This window comes from Apium graveolens, chromosome 2, assembly GCF_009905375.1.
Source record: "Apium graveolens cultivar Ventura chromosome 2, ASM990537v1, whole genome shotgun sequence".
Taxonomy (NCBI): Eukaryota; Viridiplantae; Streptophyta; class Magnoliopsida; order Apiales; family Apiaceae; genus Apium; species Apium graveolens.
This window is the reverse complement of record NC_133648.1, coordinates 18,747,401-18,768,240: the sequence shown is the minus strand read 5'-3', so window position 1 is coordinate 18,768,240 and position 20,840 is coordinate 18,747,401. Positions and strand designations below refer to the sequence as shown.

Here is a 20,840-nt window from a genome sequence, read left to right as displayed (position 1 = left end):
GTTGATAGAGCAATTTTGACTTTCAACGGATAGGAAACATCCGTTGATGGTATAAACTTTGTTAAAAGTCAAATTTGTTCTAGCAACTAATATATTTCAGGCTTCAATTCAAATTACAATAAGGACATGAATTTTAAGAGTAATTAAGCATACCTAGCTCACTTACTAATCTTGTGAATGTTGATTCATCAAGTGGCTTGGTAAATATGTCTGCAATTTGTTGTTCACTTGGAACAAAATGTAGTTCCACTGTACCATTCATGACATGCTCCCTAATGAAGTGGTACTTGATATCAATGTGCTTGGTTCTTGAGTGCTGTACAGGATTCTCTGTTATGGCTATGGCACTTGTGTTGTCACAAAAGATAGAAATTCTATCAACATGAAGTCCATAGTCAAGGAGTTGATTTCTCATCCATAACACTTGAGAGCAGCAACTTCCAGCAGCAATGTATTCAGCCTCAGCTGTAGAAGTAGAGACTGAATTTTGCTTTTTGCTAAACCATGATACAAGCTTGTTTCCCAGGAATTGGCAGGAGCCTGTTGTACTTTTCCTGTCTATTTTGCAACCTGCATAGTCTGCATCTGAATAACCAATTAGATCAAAGCCAGATTCTCTAGGATACCAAATACCTAAATTTGGTGTACCCTTGAGATATCTGAAAATCCTTTTGATAGCTATTAAGTGAGACTCCCTAGGATCAGCTTGAAATCTAGCACACAGACATGTAGCAAACATTATATCTGGTCTGCTAGCAGTTAAATATAAAAGTGAACCAACCATGCCTCTATAACTTGTAATGTCCACAGACCTTTCAGTCTTATTTAATTCAAGTTTGGTGGCAGTGGCCATGGGAGTTTTTGCAGATGAACATTCCATTAAGTCAAACTTCTTTAAAAGATCATGAATATATTTAGTTTGACTAATGAAAATTCCATTACTAACTTGTTTAATTTGTAAACCAAAAAAATAGGTTAGTTCTCCCATAAGGCTCATTTCATAATTACTTTGCATTAGCTTAGCAAACTTTTTACAAAGTTTATCATCTTTAGAACCAAATATTATGTCGTCTACATAAATTTGAACAAGTATACTAGAGCCATTAACATTCCTAAAGAAGAGAGTTTTATCAACAGTACCTCTAGTGAAGTGATTCTCCAAAAGAAATTTTGATAAGGTTTCATACCAGGCTCTAGGTGCTTGCTTCAGTCCATAGAGTGCTTTCAACAGATAATATACATAGTCTGGAAAATTTGGATCTTCAAATCCTGGAGGTTGACTTACATAGACTTCTTCCTCTAATTTCCCATTTAGAAATGCACTCTTGACATCCATTTGATAGACTTTGAAATTGGCATGAGCTGCATAGGCTAGAAAAATTCTGATGGCTTCAAGTCTTGCAACTGGAGCATATGTCTCATCAAAATCTATTCCCTCTTGCTGAGAATAGCCTTTAGCAACCAATCTGGCTTTATTCCTTATGATAATGCCATTTTCATCCATCTTGTTTCTGAATACCCATTTTGTGTCAATAAGACTCTTGTTCTTTGGTTTGGGCACCAGCTTCCAAACTTGGTTTCTCTCAAATTGGTTTAGCTCTTCCTGCATAGCTAATATCCAATCTGGATCCAATAAGACTTCTTCCACTTTCTTAGGTTCCTCCTTAGATAGAAAACTACTATACAGACATTCATCTTGAGTAGCTCTTCTTGTTTGCACTTTAGATGATGCATCACCAATGATCAGTTCAAAGGGATGATTCTTGGTCCATTTCCTTTGAAGTGGAAGATGTGCTCTAGATGAGGTGGCCTCAGTATTGTCATGATGTGAGACAGAGTGTTGACTAGTTAAAACTCCCCCTGAGTTGTTGGTCCTTTGCAGGGAACTTGGAGTTCTATCAACTGATGATGTAAATCGATTATCCGTTGATAAACTATGATCAACGGATGCTTCATTTAGTACTTCAACGGATGATACACCATGTCTTTCAACGGATACTGCATTGCCTCTATCAACAGATGCAGAATTCTGACTTTCAACGGATGCAGTATTTTGTGCATTATCCAAGGGCATGTTTTGAATCCCTTTTGAAGTGTTATCTCCATCAGTCTCCTCTTCACTATCATCACAATTTATCTCAATGTTGTCAAATTTGAGTCTCTCATATTGTCCCTCATCTGTTAGTCCATCAATCTTTTCATCATCAAACACAACATGCACAGATTCCATAACAATGTTGGTTCTTAGATTGTAGACCCTATAAGATTTTCCAGCTGAATAACCAACAAATATCCCTTCATCAGCCTTTGCATCAAACTTCCCTTTATGGTCAGATTGATTCCTTAGTATAAAGCATTTACATCCAAAGACATGAAGAAAGTTTAGAGTTGGTTTTCTTCTCTTGAACAACTGATAAGGAGTCATGCCTTTAGCTTGATTGATCAAAGAGATATTTTGAGTGAAACAGGCACAATTAACAGCTTCAGCCCAGAAATATGTTGGTAACTTTGATTCTTCAAGCATTGTTCTGGCAGCCTCAATTAAAGATCTGTTCTTTCTTTCAACTACCCCATTTTGCTGAGGTATTCTTGGAGCTGAGAACTCATGCATGATTTCATTTTCTTCACAGAACAGCCTCATTGATAAATTCTTGAACTCAGTTCCATTGTCACTCCTGATATTCCTAACCTTCAGGTCAGGATGATTATTGACTTGCCTGATGTGATTGATAATGATTTCACTTGCTTCATTCTTTGATCCAAGAAAATAGACCCATGAAAACTTTGAGAAATCATCTACAATCACTAAGCAATATCTTTTTCTTGCAATTGACAATACATTGACTGGTCCAAACAAATCCATATGTAGCAGCTGTAATGGTTCATCAATTGTTGTTTCAAGCTTCTTTTTGAATGATGCTTTCCTTTGTTTGCCTTTCTGACAAGCATCACACAAACCATCCCTTGAGAATTCAACAAGAGGAATTCCTCTTACTAGGTCCTTTTTGACTAGATCATTCATTGTCTTGAAATTCAAATGGGATAGCTTCTTGTGCCATAGCCAACTCTCAACTGAACTTGCTTTGCTGAAGAGACAAGTAATAGATTCTGCATTTGCAGAGTTGAAGTCAGCTAAGTACACATTTCCTTTTCTAACTCCAGTTAGAACCACTTTGTTGTCTTTCTTACTAGTGACAACACAGGCTTCAGAATTGAAGGAAACTGTATTCCCTTTATCACATAGTTGACTGATGCTCAGTAAATTATGTTTGAGACCATCAACTAATGCAACTTCATCAATGATGACATTCCTTGTTGAAATCAAGCCATATCCCATAGTAAACCATTTGCTGTCATCTCCAAAGGTTATGCTAGGGTCAGCTCTTTCCTTAAACTCTGTGAGCAGGGAGAAATCTCCTGTCATGTGTCTTGAACAGCCACTGTCCAAGTACCATAGATTTCTTCTATTTCCCTGCACACCATAAAATCAATCAATTTGATTTTGGTACCCAAGTTTCCTTGGGTCCATTCTTGTTAGCCTTTCTCCTAGACTTCATTCCTCCTGCATCTCTAGACTTAGGTAACTTTGAGTCAACCTTGGTCTTGGATGTAGTTGGTTGAGGTGTAGGGTTAGTCACAGAATCATTTAGCACATTTGGAATATGATAAGGCATGGATTGTGCATACATGTTATTCCACATAGGCATATTGTATGGCATTTGAGGCATACTAAATGCAGCAAGATAAGGATTGTTAAAATATGGCATGTTTGCAAAATGTGCATAAGGATTCTGTTGAGACATAGTAGGCATAGCATGTAGAGATGATGCAGATATGTTAGGCATGGAAGAGGGTACAGTTATGGGGGTTTTCTTAATAGATTTGCAATTAGCAGATAGATGATTAACACTACTACAATGCACACAGCTTTTTCTAGGAGCATACCTATCAGGTGTGTAATTGTTATATTTGTTAACACCTACCTTCCCATTTCTGTTAGATTTTCTTTTAGTTTCCTTTTTATCCTCAACCATCTTGAGCCTATTATTTAACTGTTCTAAGGTCATGTGCCCTATATTCACCTTACTGACATCTTTGGATGTGCTTGCTTCTTCTTTAACAAAGTTCTTGGAAGTTGAACCAAACTTTTTGTTGAGTTTCTTTAGATTTTCACTATTAGAAACATCTGCCTGATTTAATTGAGGAACCTTCAACGGATGCTCATTTTCTTCCTTCAACGGATAACCTTCATCATCCGTTGATTCCACATCCGTTGACAGCCCATCAATTAATTCCAGTTTCTTTTTGTTTTTATCCCAGGCAGTTTCACAGAATGATTCAATTCCTTGGACCTTGGCAATTTGAGCACTAACATCCCTAGATGTTTTCCAGGCTTTAATCACCTCTTGCTCTCTCTTTAATTGATTAGAAAGTATTTCTACTTTCTTAATAGATTCAGTTAGTTCATTCTCAACAGATTTACGATGCAGCTTGGTTTTCTCTAGGTCAATCAACTTATCTTCTAACATAGCATTTCTATTACTTAAAAACAGATTGTTCTCTTTAATCCTACTATTTTCTTTAGCAAGAGATTTAAGAGACACACGCAAATGATACAATTCAGTAGACATGTCATTAAAAGCATCATTGCACTCTTCTTTAGTAAGTTGTGTTACATCAGTAGTGATTACCTGAGTTGTTACCTGATTGCTTGATGAACTAACTTCATTTTCCTCAGAATCAGCCATGAGAGCTAAGTTGACATACTCCATATCTTCATTCTCTTCCTCTCCATCAGCTGCCCAATCTTTTTCTTGAGTAATGAAAGCCCTTTCCTTTTGCTTGAGCAGATCAAAATATTTCTTCTTGTAATCTACTTGGTCAAATTTCTTCTTTTCAGAAGTTGGCTTTCTGCACTCACTTGCAAAGTGTCCACTTATACCATAATTGAAACACTTGAACTTTGATTTGTCCACCATGTTCTTATGAGGTTTAGTGGCTCTAGTATTTTTCTTAAACTTCATCTTTGCAAATCTCCTGGACAGAAATGCAAGATGCTCATCAACACTATCAGAGTCATCTTGACTGGAGTTGTCTTCATTCTCAGCAACTTGCTCTTTTCCTTTGCTTGATTCCTGATATCTTGTACCATCTTTGGAGTTTGATGTAGATCTCACAGTTTCTTGTCTGCATTCCCTCTCATTTTCAGCTACCAATGCAACTGAACTTCCTTTCTTTGTCCCCTTCTCTAATACCTCATCCTGTTCCAACTCTAGTTCATATGTCTTCAAGATTCCATATAATCTTTCAAGAGTGAAGTCCTTATAATCCTGAGAGTTTCTTAAGGAGACAGTCATGGGTTTCCATTCCTTTGGCAAGGATCTTAAGAATTTAAGATTTGAATCCTTCACCTGGTACACTCTACCATACAGCTTCAATCCATTCAACAGCTTTTGGAATCTGTTAAATGTGTCATTTAAAGATTCATTTTCTTCAAAATGAAAATACTCATACTGTTGAATGAGAAGCTGCATCTTGTTCTCTTTTACTTGTTCTGTACCTTCACACAGCAGCTGAACTGTGTCCCAAACCTCTTTGGCAGTTGAGCAATTTATCACATTATCAAACATATCCTTGTCAAGACCATTAAACAAAATGTTCATAGCCTTCTTATCCTTGTGGACTTCTTCTGTGTCTTCCATTGTCCATTCTGCTCTAGGTTTTGGAATGGATTGACCAACAGCAATTGTGGCCGTAGCAACTGTGGCTACTTTGTGGGGAATGTGAGGACCATTCTCAATACAGTTTACATAACCTTCATCTTGGGAGAGTAGATGAAGGTGCATTTTCACCTTCCAGTGGTGATAACTGTCTCTGTCAAGAACTGGGATTTTTACTCCAATATCCTTCTTACTCATCTTTGTTAGATTCCAAGATCTTTAAACTCTTTGTTTGTCAAGAGCCTGCTCTGATACCAATTGTTATTTCTAGAGAACTAACAATGAGATTTACAGAAGGGGGGTTGAATGTAAATCTCAAAACTTTTTCAAGTTTTGAGCAGTTTATAAAGACTGTGTGTTCAAGATGAACAAGTGTGTGAATTGCTTTAAGCTGATACAGACAGATATATATTCAAACACAAATGTAAAGAACACAATAAACCTTTAAAAACTTTTCTGGTGGATTTGTTGTTCCACCAGAGATGGTATTTCAGAAATTATGTGATCTGAGAATTTGATCACAGCTGCATCCTAGTACAAACTAGATAATTTTTCTCTCAAGATTTTTCTAAACAGCTCTGGAAAAATTCTTTTCTAATTACTAGCTACTTCTTGGTTTATATGTTACCAAGTTTACAAGTGAAGGCAAGGATATATAAAATAATAAAGTAAGATCTCCACTTGTTTCTTCTCCAGTTCACTTCAGTACTTTGTTGACTTAATGTCTCTTTATACTAGAGTAGAACGGCTGCTTTTTCTGATGTTCCTGAAATTAGGCTGCCACATTTCAGTTATCTCTGTTCACCCACGTGCCTCTGTTTGTAGGTACAACTACCACTTATCAACGGTTAATCAACAGAACATCCGTTGAAGCTTTCATCCGTTGATGCACTCATCCGTTGAAGGATGTTATCCGTTGAAGCTTTAGAGACATCCGTTGAAGCTTAGCTTCTCATCCGTTGAAGGTCTTTAAGTCATCCGTTGATACCACTTCATTTATACAAAATTACAAGGCATGAAATATTTACAATTGGCCTTCCTATCTGCATATCTTCTAGTAGTCAACATGACTCATAGTTTCTCTCAACATCTAAGAATTACATCTTAAATACAGAGACTGAAATATGCTACAACACTAGACTTATTTCTAAGTAAAGCTACACCATCAACGGATAGCCAAAGTGGTCTTATCCGTTGAGGCTACAGACACTGAATTTCTACTTAAGTGTTTTGTTAAACATATCATCAAACTAATGCACATATATTCCTAACAAATATGGTGATAGCTTGGCTCACTAGCAATGTTTCACCCATTATTAAAAAATTAATCATGTATATGTCTAGTGCTAAGGACATCTGGACACATCTTGAAAAGCGATTCTCGCTCACTAATGGTAGTAGAAAATATAAGTTGTGCCGTGATTTGTATGCCTTGAAACAAAATAGCTCTTCTATTACTGAATATTACACCTCCATGAAGATTGTTTGGGAATAGTTGGATACTTTAAATGTTCTACTTGTGATTGCTACTCCTGCTGCTGATGTGGTGAAGTTGTTGGAAGCTATTAAACTTCAAAAGGAGGAGATGCGTTTATTTCAGTTCTTAAATGGGCTTGATGACCAATACAATGCTCAACGCAGTCAACTATTGCTCAACACTCATTTACCCTATGTAGAAATTGCTTGTTCTGCTTTGGAACAAGAGGAAGCACAGAGAAATCTGCTGGGTTTAAATAAAGAAGGGGGTGAGGTGATGGCTATGAACATCATAAGAGTTAATCCTGATAGAAATGCAGTATGCACAACTTGTGGGGTAAAAGGCCATGTTTCAGAAATATGTTGGCAGAATATTAGTTATCCAAGGTGGCACCCAAAATCTGGCTCAAACAAAGTAAGCTCTCCTGGCAAGAAAATGCAACCAACAAAGTGGAACAACACTCAAAAGAGAAATAATGGACCTAAGTTTGCAGCAGCAACTCAGTCTGAGGAGTCTTCAGGATTCACACAACATCAGTTGGAACAATTAGCTAAGCTTGTGCCTCAACTTGTCGTGAGTCAATCGAGGCATTCTGACACTGACGAAGAGATTGATTATCATTTCTCAGGAATGTTGTCTTGTTTCAGTGCTAAAACAAATGGAAGTGGATCCGAATGGATAGTCGATTCGGGGGCAACAGATCATATGACAGGAGATTTGAAACTTCTCACAGATGCTAAGGTTTTGACTGGACAAAAAACTATAAATCTGCCTACCGGGTTTGGTACAAAATTCTCTCATACAGGTCAGGTGCACTTGGCCCCTCATTTATGCTTTCAAAATGTTCTCTATGTACCTTCATTTAAACACAATTTAGTCTTTATGCAAAGACTTATTAAGGACAATAATTATGAGGTTCAGTTCTTTACTGATCATTGTGTTATTGCTGACAAGCATACTAAAAAGCTGCATGCTATTGGTACTGTTCGAAATGGTTTATATTATGTTGATTCTACTACACTTGTGAATCCTACATGCCTAGCTGTGCAGAGTAAAGCTGATGGTGATATTGCTTTATGGCATCATAGACTTGGAAACACATCTCTTGGTAATCTAAAGCACATCCCAAACTTGCCTAAACACAAAAATAAACCTACACCTATATGAAAGGCATATGTCATAGCCTATTTGTTTATTCGAGGACTTAACTCAACTCAGATAAGAATGTAACAAGTAAATAGTGGTTCTATCGTCAAAGAGATCTCTCAAAGTAACATCTGTCAAATGATTCAGAAATAATGTTCATCTACATACTTGAGGAATTACTTCACTGGAAGAAGTTCAAGAAATTGATCAAGCATCGGTGATATAAATCAAGATTGTGGATTTAATCAAGTGACAGAGATCTTGTCAGGGTATCAGATAATTATAGGGATTTAATCTGAAGAAAATTAAGTTATCAAAGGCAAGACATGAAGAAACGTCACGAAAGTTAATCACTCATGAACCAGACAGTACATCGAGTGTCAACATTGAAGTGGTGGAATTGATTCATAATTGACAGTGATTTTCAGAAGATTTTCAGAAGAATGGTTGTTGTTCAAGAGTAGTATTAATTCTCTATTAATTAATTAAGTCATATAGTTTAATTAAGAAAATAAATTATATCTTCAAAGATTAATTTATTTATTAATTGAATTAATTGATTAATTAATTCTGAATTAATATTATGAATTTTCAGGATTGATTTTGAATTTATATACAATATTAATTCAGCATGACAATCAATTGAACTGGTATGTGTGGCGCCCTCCAAACCCGGGTCAGAAGTTTGGGGTCCACAACACAAACACAACATATAAACCTGTATATAAGATATTATTTGCAATGACCCTTCTTTACATAACCACATATCGCAACAGGTTAAAGTATGAAAATAAGCCACAACCTTAACTTTTATTACAACGTACCAAATCCTGACTAATTTAACTTACAACTGATAATAAAATTATTCTTACAATCTTACTATCTCACTACTGCAATAAGCTCCTGCTAGCTCGATCCACCTCAATCTAGAATCCTAGCTCGTACATTGAACTGGGAAACCTCGCTATCAATCGTATCCTTCTTAACTATAGAATACATTAAAAGATTCGCAAGAGTGAGCTAACTAGCTCAGCAAGTCACAATGACAATAATTGAGATTAATCAATGATCAAACGAGATGATTCAGGGGAATCAAGTTTATTGCTAAACAATCATTAGAATTGGACATTCATTTTAAGTTTTTTTTAAAAAACCAAGGTTAGGCTGCTGATCAGTCATGCACTAACCTCGAGCAAAGCACAGATCACTGCTCTAACTACTGGATCCAAGGCACACATTGGCCTAAATTGACCATAGATATGGTCTGACCACGAATCTGGTCCACATATATATAAAAACTATCCAATTCTAAAGCAATTCAATATGATAAACAATATAATTCGATAAACAAGATTATAATCAATTATGGTTAAACATTTGAATAAAAACGTAAAGAAACTCATGGATATCTCAAGGGTATATCAAGGTATGTATAAGAAACTGTTTTCAGTCTGTAAAATGATCAGGTATTGGACGAATACTGATTTTTCAAGGTATAGTTCTTTGATGTTATAAAGAATGGTTGGAGTATAAAAGTTTCTGTGTTTTCAAACAATTTTTGCTCCAGTGTTTGGTGTTTGGTAGTTATACATTTGGGGAGTGGTATCATATTTGTGTGATTTGGTATCTGAGGATCAACAAAGGATGGTTTACAAAGAACAAGGCTTACGGCTCAAGATCAAGAAAAATCAGGGTTCAAGGGTAAATAGTTTAAAGCACTTGCAATATAAACAAGAGTTATTTTGAATAAGAGCGACATGTTATGAAACAGTTCAAAAATAATTGCGATATATCTTGAAGAAAAGTTCGGAAGTACTTGCCTCACAGGGCTTTACAACTGTTACTGACCAACTCTGAGCCGACTTTGCCGCTCAGGTTTTAACGTCCAACCACTAAACCACATTAGATTCGACTTCGACACTCAGGTTTTCTGTTGAAACTCTATTGAGCTCGTCGACTGACCACTACGTTGTCTTTAGTCCATCATCCACTTCCAGGTTCCCGACTATAACCTACAGGGTCGAAATACCCTACGTTAGACGTCTAGGTATACTTGATATATCCTCGATACCAATTTACCCAACGATATTCAAACCCGACTCGTAATTATATATATTATAATAACACACGCAACAAGTAGGGTTCACAATCTCGAAAATCGGTTCGGTGTTCGTTTTCGGGAAATACATATACTCTTTATTTTACGAAATCAGGGTTATCGATTTGGCAAAATATTTCATCACATTGTACAACCAAGTTTCGTATAAAACACACACAAATATATATATATATATAGTCTCTCGACGTCCCGATATTAATTGGATACATTTCCGTATTTACGTAATTCAGTTTCCAAAAATTGGGCAGCGTCTCCTTTGTTTATCGGACTACCCGTCGAAACATTAATCAACGTCAATTCAACCACAACAATCCAATTTAAAACACGACAACCAATCACAACTCGCAAATTCCAATCACCGATACAATTTAGTAATCACAACCAACTTAACCATCACGATGCAATATTTACTAATTAACTATTTCGGTCCAGAATAAAACACAACACGAATTATATTTATTAAAAATATTAGGACTCAGAATCGTGTCATCACAGTCCACCATCGGCTCACCGAGGCTCATCGCCGACGGCGGCGAAAATTCGCGGGTGCCCGTGTTCGTCGGGTTTCCATCACAAATTTTCACCGATTAATTTGTACGGGCAATCGAAAATAATTACAAAGAAAGTTCGAATAATCAAGAAGGTTTCTTCGAATTTTATTCACAAGAATCCCAAAATAATTCGAACAACCTAAAACAAGAGTTTGAATTAACCACAGCAACACAGCCATCAAAGCACAGAAACAACCAAGGCAACAAGAGCAGCATACAGCGAATCGCAGCCACGCGCCACCACCCTCGCCGTTTCCGGTGAGGGGCGGCGGCGGCCACGTGTATATATATGTATAAGTATAGTTAATTAACAGAAACGAAACCAAAACCAGCAATTACCACCACAGTTCACCGGGAAAACACGGCGGCGGCCGGAATCCAAGGTAACAGCGGCAAAGGGCGGCAAAACGCAGTGAAACAGGGAAGAAAGAGGACCAACCGCATGAAGAGACTAAGGAAACAAATTAATACCCGAGGGTATTAAATATAGGAGGGCAAGTATATAAGCAAGATTGATACACTGCCAAGAAGAAGAGTAAAAGAAAAATATACGCCTGCCACCTGTCCAAACACTTGCACGTATCTGATAAAAAGAGGACACGTATCCCTTTTTCCGTTGTACATCGAAAATTTATCCCGCAATTATGCATTTAACGAACCAAGCAATGCATAAAACAATTTCATAAAATTACGAAAATAGCCTTAAAATGTTAAAAACATCCCGAGGTTTATAAAAACATAAGTTTTGAAATTTTAAAACAATTTTTGAAACACAATTTATACCCGCTTTTATCAATAAAACGAAATAACGCGCGGGTAAAATTAATCCTGAAAATTTCCAAAATAATTTTAAAATTCTCGAAATATTCCAAACTTAAATAACTATGAGTTACATAATTTTTGAAGAATTCTGGAATTAAATACAGATTTTACAATTAAATATAATCAGAAAATCATACAGGGTTAAATAATTGATAAAATATTGATATCTAAATTTTGTAAAATCCCAAAAATAATTATTGAAATTATAAAATCATAAAAACAATTTTAAAGAAATTCTAAATATTTATGCAAATAAATTTGCACTAAATCCATTTTTTTGAAATTAGGAATAATTCAATATGACTCCATAATTAATCATGCGGACAACCCGGTACTCCATAAATTACACCTAGATAATAATCAAACAACACATAGCGGTCAAAACCAATACACATATTTTATTTATTTAATAATTTCCATAATCACATATTTAAATAATTCAAACATACACGAGTCGTTATAGTATGACAATCAGATTGTCATACCGAAAGTCATGCTAGTTCAAATTGATTGTCATACCGAAAGTTCTACTAGCTATGGGATTGTCTTGCTAGTTCAGGAAATAGTCATACCGATTGTCATGTTAGTTCAGGAGATAGTTATACCGATTGTCATGTTAGTTCAGGAGATTGTCTCACTGAAAGTCATGCCAATTCACAGATTGTCTTTCCAGTTCAATTGATTCTGTTGAAGTGAATTATTAAAGACAAGCAGCAGAAGACATTCATATCATTCAATCACTCAAGAACAGAACACATCAGCCGCAGAACAAAACATCTTATCTCTCAAACTGCAATTCAAGATCACATATTTCTAGCTTTTAAAGTTAAATCCAAACCACTAGAAATCATTCTCTTATTCTTGTGTAACTATCTAGCGGATCAAAATCCCTAGAACTTAATCTCAAATTGCTTTTAGCATTTGATCTTTTTATTGCAAAAATAGAAAAAGTTCATGTCGAATTTATTCTAGATTTGTGATAATTTATTTAAGATTAATCCCTTGTAATCGATACCGTTGTTGTAACACCTTTCAAGTTTAATAATAGTTTTATTTAACTTGAATTTTATTTCACTTTTTTATTCCGCATTAAATTCGATTAAACGGTATAGTTTGTATTCAACCCCCCCTTCTACAAACATATTGGGACCTAACAATTGGTATCAGAGCCTTCTAATTAACGAACAAATCAAGATCCTAGACTTTTGTGATTTTTCAACTCCTTGAATTTTTATTTATTCAAAAATTCATAATGACTTCACAAAAAGTTTGAACCGTTAAAATTCCACTATTTGATAAAGAAAATTATATTATGTGGAAGAAGAAGATGCTCTTGTTTTTACAAGTTGCAAATCCCAAATATCTGAACTTGTTAAAGAAGGGTCCAAAAATTCCGATGGTTATTGAACCAGAGGTGATAGAAGATGATGTTGTAATTACCAAAGCTAGAACCTATGAAAAAGAGCCTGAGGATTTTACTCCTGCTGAAAAGGAAGAAGCCTCCTTGGATGCCAACCTTCAATTAATTTTAGTTGATTCCCTTGATCCCTTGATGAACAGGCATGTGATGAACTGTAAAAATTCCAAACACATGTGGGAAACTATTGAGGTGATTAATGAAGGCACAAAGAAAGTTAGGGAGAACAAGTTAGAGATCCTAACCTCTGAGTATGAACATTTTAAATCCAATCCGGGAGAAGGAATTACTGAAGTGATCGAGAGGTACAATGCATTGATCAACAACCTGAACATAAATGGAAAATATTATTCAATCAGGGAGATCAATGAAAAGTTCCTTTTAACACTGTCAACTCATCTTGAACATAGAATCACTGCCATAAGAGAAGCGAGAGATCTGAGTGAGATTTCTTTGGAAAGGCTCTATGGTGTGTTAAAAACCTATGAGTTGGAGCAGATTCAGCAGAAGGAAGTCTACGAGAAAGATAGAGTGGTCGGCACATCTACTGCTCTAGTAGCTGAAGGTCAACAACAACAATAACAACAATCTCAACAGTCAGAGAGAATGGTACAGTCTTCCAAGGCTGAGGAAAATGTGATAGTAGCAGAATATGATCCTTCTACTATAAATCAATCCGGTGATGATTTTTACTCATTGGAAGAGCTGGAGCAATTGGAAGATGAGTCAATGGCCTAGATTGTCAAGAGATTCTCCAATGTCAGATTCAAGAGAAATCCCAAGTTCAAGTACAAGTCCAACTACAACAGATTCCAGAAAGGTGGATCTTCATCCTCTAACACCAGCAGTGGTGGATACAAAACAGGGATGGTTGATCGGAGCACCATTCGATGATTTAACTACAATGAGTTGGGACACTTTGCCACATAATGCAGGAAGCCAAAGTAAGTAAGGAAGAACTCTTATGATTCAAATCATAAGAGTAACTCTGAAAGGGCTTATCTGGCAAAGGGAAGAAGCTGGGATGATACTGATAGTGAAGATGAAGAAGTTGGGAATCTTGCTCTTATGGCTATTGATGGAAATACTTCATCGTCAAGAAAAGAGGTAAAATTTACTGATGCTGAATTAGTTTATCATCTAGGAGGTTCCTTAAATTGTGCTCATCGTGATAATGAACTGTTAAGTCAGCAGATCAAAGACCTTGAGAAAGAGGTCAATGAATTAAGACTTGTGCACATTAATCAAGACAAATTAAAAGAACAAGTATCTTTTCTAGAGAATAGAGTTAACTTTTATAGACAACTCGAAACTATTCTCAAAGACAAGATCACCGGTCTTCAGACTAAGGTTAAAGCTTACTTTAATTCTTGTTCGAAGGCTAAAGAGTTCGAGAGTAAGCAAGCTGTTAATCAAACATCTGGAATAGGTTTTGATTACAATACTGCTATTGGAGAATTAGGCATAAACTCCCCTCCTCATGTCTGTGCTAAAGGTAGGGAAGAACCACATGTGCTTAAGGGTGTTGATAAACCCCTATATAAAGGATCAATTGCTGAACCATTTGATGAGACCTCCTTTATTATTCAAGAAGAAATACGTGCTGAAGATCATGCTAATGAGAAGGTTATTTCCATGCCAAGTGTGTCGAAAGTTCCAGTCAAAGTTGTGAAAGTAACTGAGACTAACTCAGACACACATGAGTTGGATAACAAAAATGCCATGTCTACCATGCATAATTTGCCTATTGTTAATCCCTCTCATAAAGTATGTGGTGTTCCTAATTATATGTCTTGTGCTTTTAATTTGATGTATTCTTATTTTAATGGTAAGCATGTTTCTAGTGATAAGACTACTCCTCGTCAACATGTGAATAATAGGAAGCATGATAGGTCTAAGACTGCTAGTCCTCTTAAGGCTAGAAAGGAGACATTTGTGCCTAAGCCTACACAGAAATTTGTTAAGGCTGTTTACAAGGTCAAATGTCCAGTCATTGAGAAAGTTGAGAACATTAAAGTTAAGAATGTTATTTTGCCTGACAAAGGTCAATTCTACAAGTATGCCGGGCCCAATCAAGTTTGGGTTCCGAAGAAGGTTTAATCCATTTGTATTGTAGGGCATTAAATAGGTGGAACCGGCAGTATGGATTCTTGACAACGGATCGTCAAGACATATGACCGGAGATAGAGCCCTGCTATCAAATGTGGTTGAGAAAGCTGGCCCAATGGTTACCTTTAGAGATAACAACAAAGGTTTAACTGAGGGATATGGTTGTTTGCAAGCTGGTAATGTTATCATTGAACTCAAACTTCTTTCAACATTAGTGATTTCTTATTTCATTTAAAATCTTTTGAAGTCACTATTGTACATCCTTTCTCTCAAAAGATTAAATGTATAATTTTCATTCATTATAGATCTTAAGTACATTTTATCTCTATATTGCCATATGTTCTGTGATACAGGTTCAGCCTCCAATGGCCTTCTTTTATTGACAGTCATGAGGTTGAAAACCCACAACATTTATCCCAGACTGTAAAGACAAACATAGAAACAAAACCAACCGACACTCTCTTACCACTAAAATGTAGTATGAATGAGCGTGAGGGAGATAGTGCCTTAGTGCACCACATAAGGAAGGTTCTGAAGTCAACCCAGCAGCTCTGTCTCCTACAAAGATGAGTAGTACTTAAACTGAGACAACTGCTAGCCCCCATATATCTTCTAAAAAAGATGTAATGGCTGAAAAGGCACAAAAACAGTTACTAGATTCATTCTCTCAACAGGGTGCGTCTATTGAAATTTGTCTGTCGGCCAAGGCATCCGATGTAGTGTCACCACCTCAAACACAAACAATTCTTGATGCACAAGGAAAGGTTACACACACAAAGGAGGAGTTGATGGAAATAAGAGTTTCGACCATTTTAAGGTCAGATTCAATTGTTCAAGGTTCTTTAATGGACCAATTGCCTTTACAGGTGTTAGGAGAGGATACTGATCCAAAAGCCATATGTTAGTGGTCAATGTGTACCTCCCCAAGCTTAAATCCCCTGGATGCATCTGCGGATAGTGGATCTGATGTAGGCGCAGATTGGCAACATGTTGATAATGATTCAGATATTACCTGATGAGTCACAAGGAAATGTCTTCACAGACATTAGAAGGGAACTTTGATCTTTATGCTAAATTCGTTGGATCATTGTTTACCTTCCCAGAATTCAAATCTGGAACCCTAAAAGGGAAACTAGCAACTTGTAGATTATGACTCAGATTCATCTGACGAGTTTAACAAGGACGGGGATTTACGAACTCCCATTGCACCACCTGTGACCTCCTTAAGGATGGCTAAGGTGATTTTCCTTGCAGGTACAGCTGAATTTTGGAGCTATGAGAGGAGTGATACACTTGTGAGAATGAATGTAAACACGAGTGGAGAGAAGAGTGAAACACATGTGAGGTACACTAAACAGAATCACACACTCACCGTAAGGAAGAAAGAGAAACTACTTGTTATTTCTTTTCCAACCAAGTGAAATATGAGAACTCCTTCAGACAACGGAATACATTCCTTCTCTAAGGGGGAGATAAAAGCTTAAGTAATAGTTTAGAGGATTCCTCAACTAAGGGGGAGAAATAGCAGGGAGGAAAGAAAAAGAAAAAGGTAAAGCATATGTACACTACACCACACCATTGTTGTTTGTAACTACGGATCCTATTGTACGGGAGAGGTGGTAAATACAAGGTGATCTCCTTTAAGCAGTTGATTCTCATAGGGGGAGAAGCAAGAGATATATGTGCTTCTCAACATGAAATGTGGTTGTACAAAAGAAGATGAAACTACTTGAAGATATGTTCAGTCTAGAGGAACATCTATTTGGGATCTGGAAAATGTTAAATATTATCCAGAACTCTTCTGCTATTTACTTTGCATTTCTGTTTACATCTTTTTCTTATTTGTTAGTTGAGTTATCCTCTAGATATTTGTTGTTATTATCTAACAAACAAATAGGGGGAGATTGAAAGGCATATGTCATAGCCTATTTGTTAATTCGAGGATTTAACTCAACTCAAATAAGAATGTAACAAGTAAATAGTGGTTCTATCATCAAAGAGATCTCTCAAAGTAACATCTGTCAAAGGATTCATAAACAATGTTCATCTACAGACTTGAGGAATTACTTCACTGGAAGAAGTTCAAGAAATTGATCAAGCCTTAGTGATATAAATCAAGATTGTGGATTTAATCAAGTGACAGAGATCTTGTCAGGGTATCAGATAATTACAGGGATTTAATCAGAAGAAAATCAAGTTATCAAAGTCAAGACATGAAGAAACATCACGAAAGTTAGTCACTCATGAACCAGACAGTACATCGAGTGTCAACATTGAAGTGGTGGAATTGATTCATAATTGACAGTGATTTTCAGAAGATTTTCAGAAGAATGGTTGATGTTCAAGAGTAGTATTAATTCTCTATTAATTAATTAAGCCATATAGTTTAATTAAGGAAATAAATTATATATGTAAAGATTAATTTATTTATTAATTGAATTAATTGATTAATTAATTCTGAATTAATATTATTAATTTTCAGAATTGATTTTGAATTTATATTCAATATTAATCCAGCATGACAATCAATTGAACTGGTATGACAATCAGATTGTCATACCGAAAGTCATGCTAGTTCAAATTGATTGTCATATCGAAATTTCTACTAGCTATGGGATTGTCTTGCTAGTTCAGGAGATAGTCATACTGATTGTCATGCTAGTTCGAGAGATAGTCATACCGATTGTCATGCTAGTTCAGGAGATTGTCTTACCGAAAGTCATGCCAATTCACAGATTGTCTTTCCAGTTCAATTGATTCTGTTGAAGTGAATTATTAAAGACAAGCAACAGAAGACATTCATATCATTCAGTCACTCAAGAACAGAACACAGCAGCCGCAGAACAAAACATCTCATCTCTCAAACTGCAATTCAAGATCATATATTTCTAGCTTTTAAAGTTAAATCCAAACCACTATAAATCATTCTCTTATTCTTGTGTAACTATCTAGCGGATCAAAATCCCTAGAACTTAATATCAAATTGCTTTTAGCATTTGATCTTTTTATTGCAAAAATAGAAAAAGTTCATGTCGAATTTATTCTAGATTTGTGATAATTTATTTGAGATTAATCCCTTGTAATCGATACCGTTGTTGTAACACCTTTTGGGTTTAATAATAGTTTTATTTAACTTGAATTTTGTTTCACTTTTTTATTCCGCGTTAAATTCGATTAAACGGTATAGTTTGTATTCAACTCCCCCTTCTACAAACATATTGGGACCTAACACTATATGTATTTCTTGCCCAATGTCAAAGCTGACCAAACAACCCTTTCTTGTAAGTACCTCACATGCTAAAGTGCCTTTTGAACTTCTTCACATGGACATCTGGGGTCCCTACAAAAAACCTTACAAAGCTAAATATAGATTCTTCTTGACACTTGTTGATGATTTTTCAAGACATACATGGGTTTATTTGCTGGAAACTAAGTCTGAAGCTCTTACACAGTTGGAGAACTTCTTGAAGTATGTGTCAGCGAAATTCAACACTTCTATTCAAATTATAAGGTCAGATAATGCCTTGGAGTTCACATCTGCAGCATGTCAAAAGTTCTTCAATGACAAAGGCATTATTCACCAAACATCTTGCCATATATACCCCAGCAAAATGCTAGAGCTGAGCGCAAACACCGTCAGATACTGGAAGTGTCACGGGCCTTGAGGTTTCATGCTGGAGCACCACTAGAACTGTGGGGAGCTTGTGTTCTTACATCTGTGTATTTAATCAACAAAGTACCCACTCATATTCTGTAAAATAAAACACCTTATGAGAAGTTATACGACACTCTTCCTGAATATGACAACCTTCGAACCTTTGGGTGTCTTGCCTTTGCTTACAATCATACTGCAGCAGACAAGTTTGATCAGCAGGGAGTTCCTTGTGTCTTTATTGGGTATCCACCTCATCAAAAGGGATACAAACTGCTGGATCTTGCTACTAAAAAGGAATTCGTTTCTCGCGATGTAGTGTTTCATGAACGTATCTTTCCATATCACAAGAATGTTGTGCAAAATTACATGGCTCCTGTTCCACCCTCGATGCCTCAATATTCTCAGGTTAATGATGCTGATGATTTGATTGTGTCAGAAACAGTGCACACCAACACACCAAGTTCTCCAGTTTCTCAATCTAGTGCAAGGATCTCTGATGCTTCTCCTTCCTCTGTATCCGAGAGTAATATACTAACACCCGACTCTACCACTGTTGTACATGTAAGGCGATCAACAAGAGTCCATGTAACTCCAGTTTGGATGAGTGACTTTGTTACAAACACACCCTCACAGTCAATTTCTAATCTGGCATACACTAGTATAAATGAGAACTTTCATTGCTTTCTGTCAACAGTGACAAGTGCTCGAGATCCCATTTCTTTTTCTAAGGCAGTCACTAAAGAAGAGTGGGTACATGCCATGAATTGTGAACTTGAGGCATTGGAGCTTAATAGCACTTGGGAGATTGTGCCATTGCCAACTGGAAAGCATGCCATTGGGTCCAAGTGGATTTTTAAAATGAAATACTTGCCCAATGAATCTGTTGATAAACATAAAGCTCGTTTGGTTGTCCTCGGTTATCATAAAAGGCCTGGTGAAGATTATTTCGAGACCTTCGCACCAGTTGCCAAGCTCACAACTGTGTGAACTCTCTTGGCCGTCGCAGCTATTCAAAAATGGCATACGCATCAAATGGATGTTTCCAATGCACTCCTCCATGATGAGCTTGCTGAAACTGTTTTCATCAAAATGCCAAAAGGGTACAATGGATTGGGAAGTCGTATCAGCCTCAACATGGAACTGCCAAAAACATAGTCATCTTTGGTTTGTCGCCTCAAGAAATCCTTGTATGAATTGCGTCAAGCTCCCCGGACTTGGTTCTCAAAGCTCTCGAACACTCTGTTGAAGATGGAGTTTGTGCAATCCAAGGCAGATTACAGTTTATTCACTAAGCACACGGGTACGACTATCACTCTCATCCTGGTTTATGTAGATGATTTTCTTTTAACTGGGAACTGTATAAACTCTATCGACATGTTGAAAAGAATGTTAGCTGCAACTTTTCACATGAAAGATCTGGGTTTTTTGCGATTTTTTCTGGGACTAGAGATTGATCATACTGCAGATGGCATTTTTATGAGTCAAAGGAAATAGACTACTCATATTCTGAAGGAGCACAAACTTCTGAATGCAAAGCCCCTGCAGTTACCACTTGATGCTCATCAAAAGTTGACTCCAGATTTGGGTGATCCCTTGCCAAGTCCTGGTGTTTATCAACGTCTAATGGGACAACTTATATATCTCACTATAACTCGTCCGGACATTTGCTTTAGTGTTCAAATGTTGTCTCAATTCATGAACAAACCCACAACAGCTCATCTTCAAGCTGCATATAGGTTGTTGAGGTACTTAACTGGTTCCATTTCTCAAGGCATACTCTTAGCCTCACAATCTGCTGCACACTTGACTGCGTATTGCGATAGC

At 36.5% G+C, this 20,840-nt stretch overlaps 1 protein-coding gene across 1 annotated transcript in view; it reads left to right on the top strand.

The window, feature by feature from the left end:
* LOC141686088 (uncharacterized) overlaps window positions 1–20,003 on the top strand; it is a 29,587-nt gene extending 9,584 nt beyond the window's left edge. Inside the window, exons 8-9 of the mRNA XM_074491148.1 lie at window positions 7,216–8,305; window positions 19,216–20,003. Coding sequence (XP_074347249.1) covers window positions 7,216–8,305; window positions 19,216–20,003 — 1,878 coding nt within the window. The remainder of the gene's footprint in view (window positions 1–7,215; window positions 8,306–19,215) is intronic.
* Window positions 20,004–20,840: the final 837 nt, after the last annotated feature.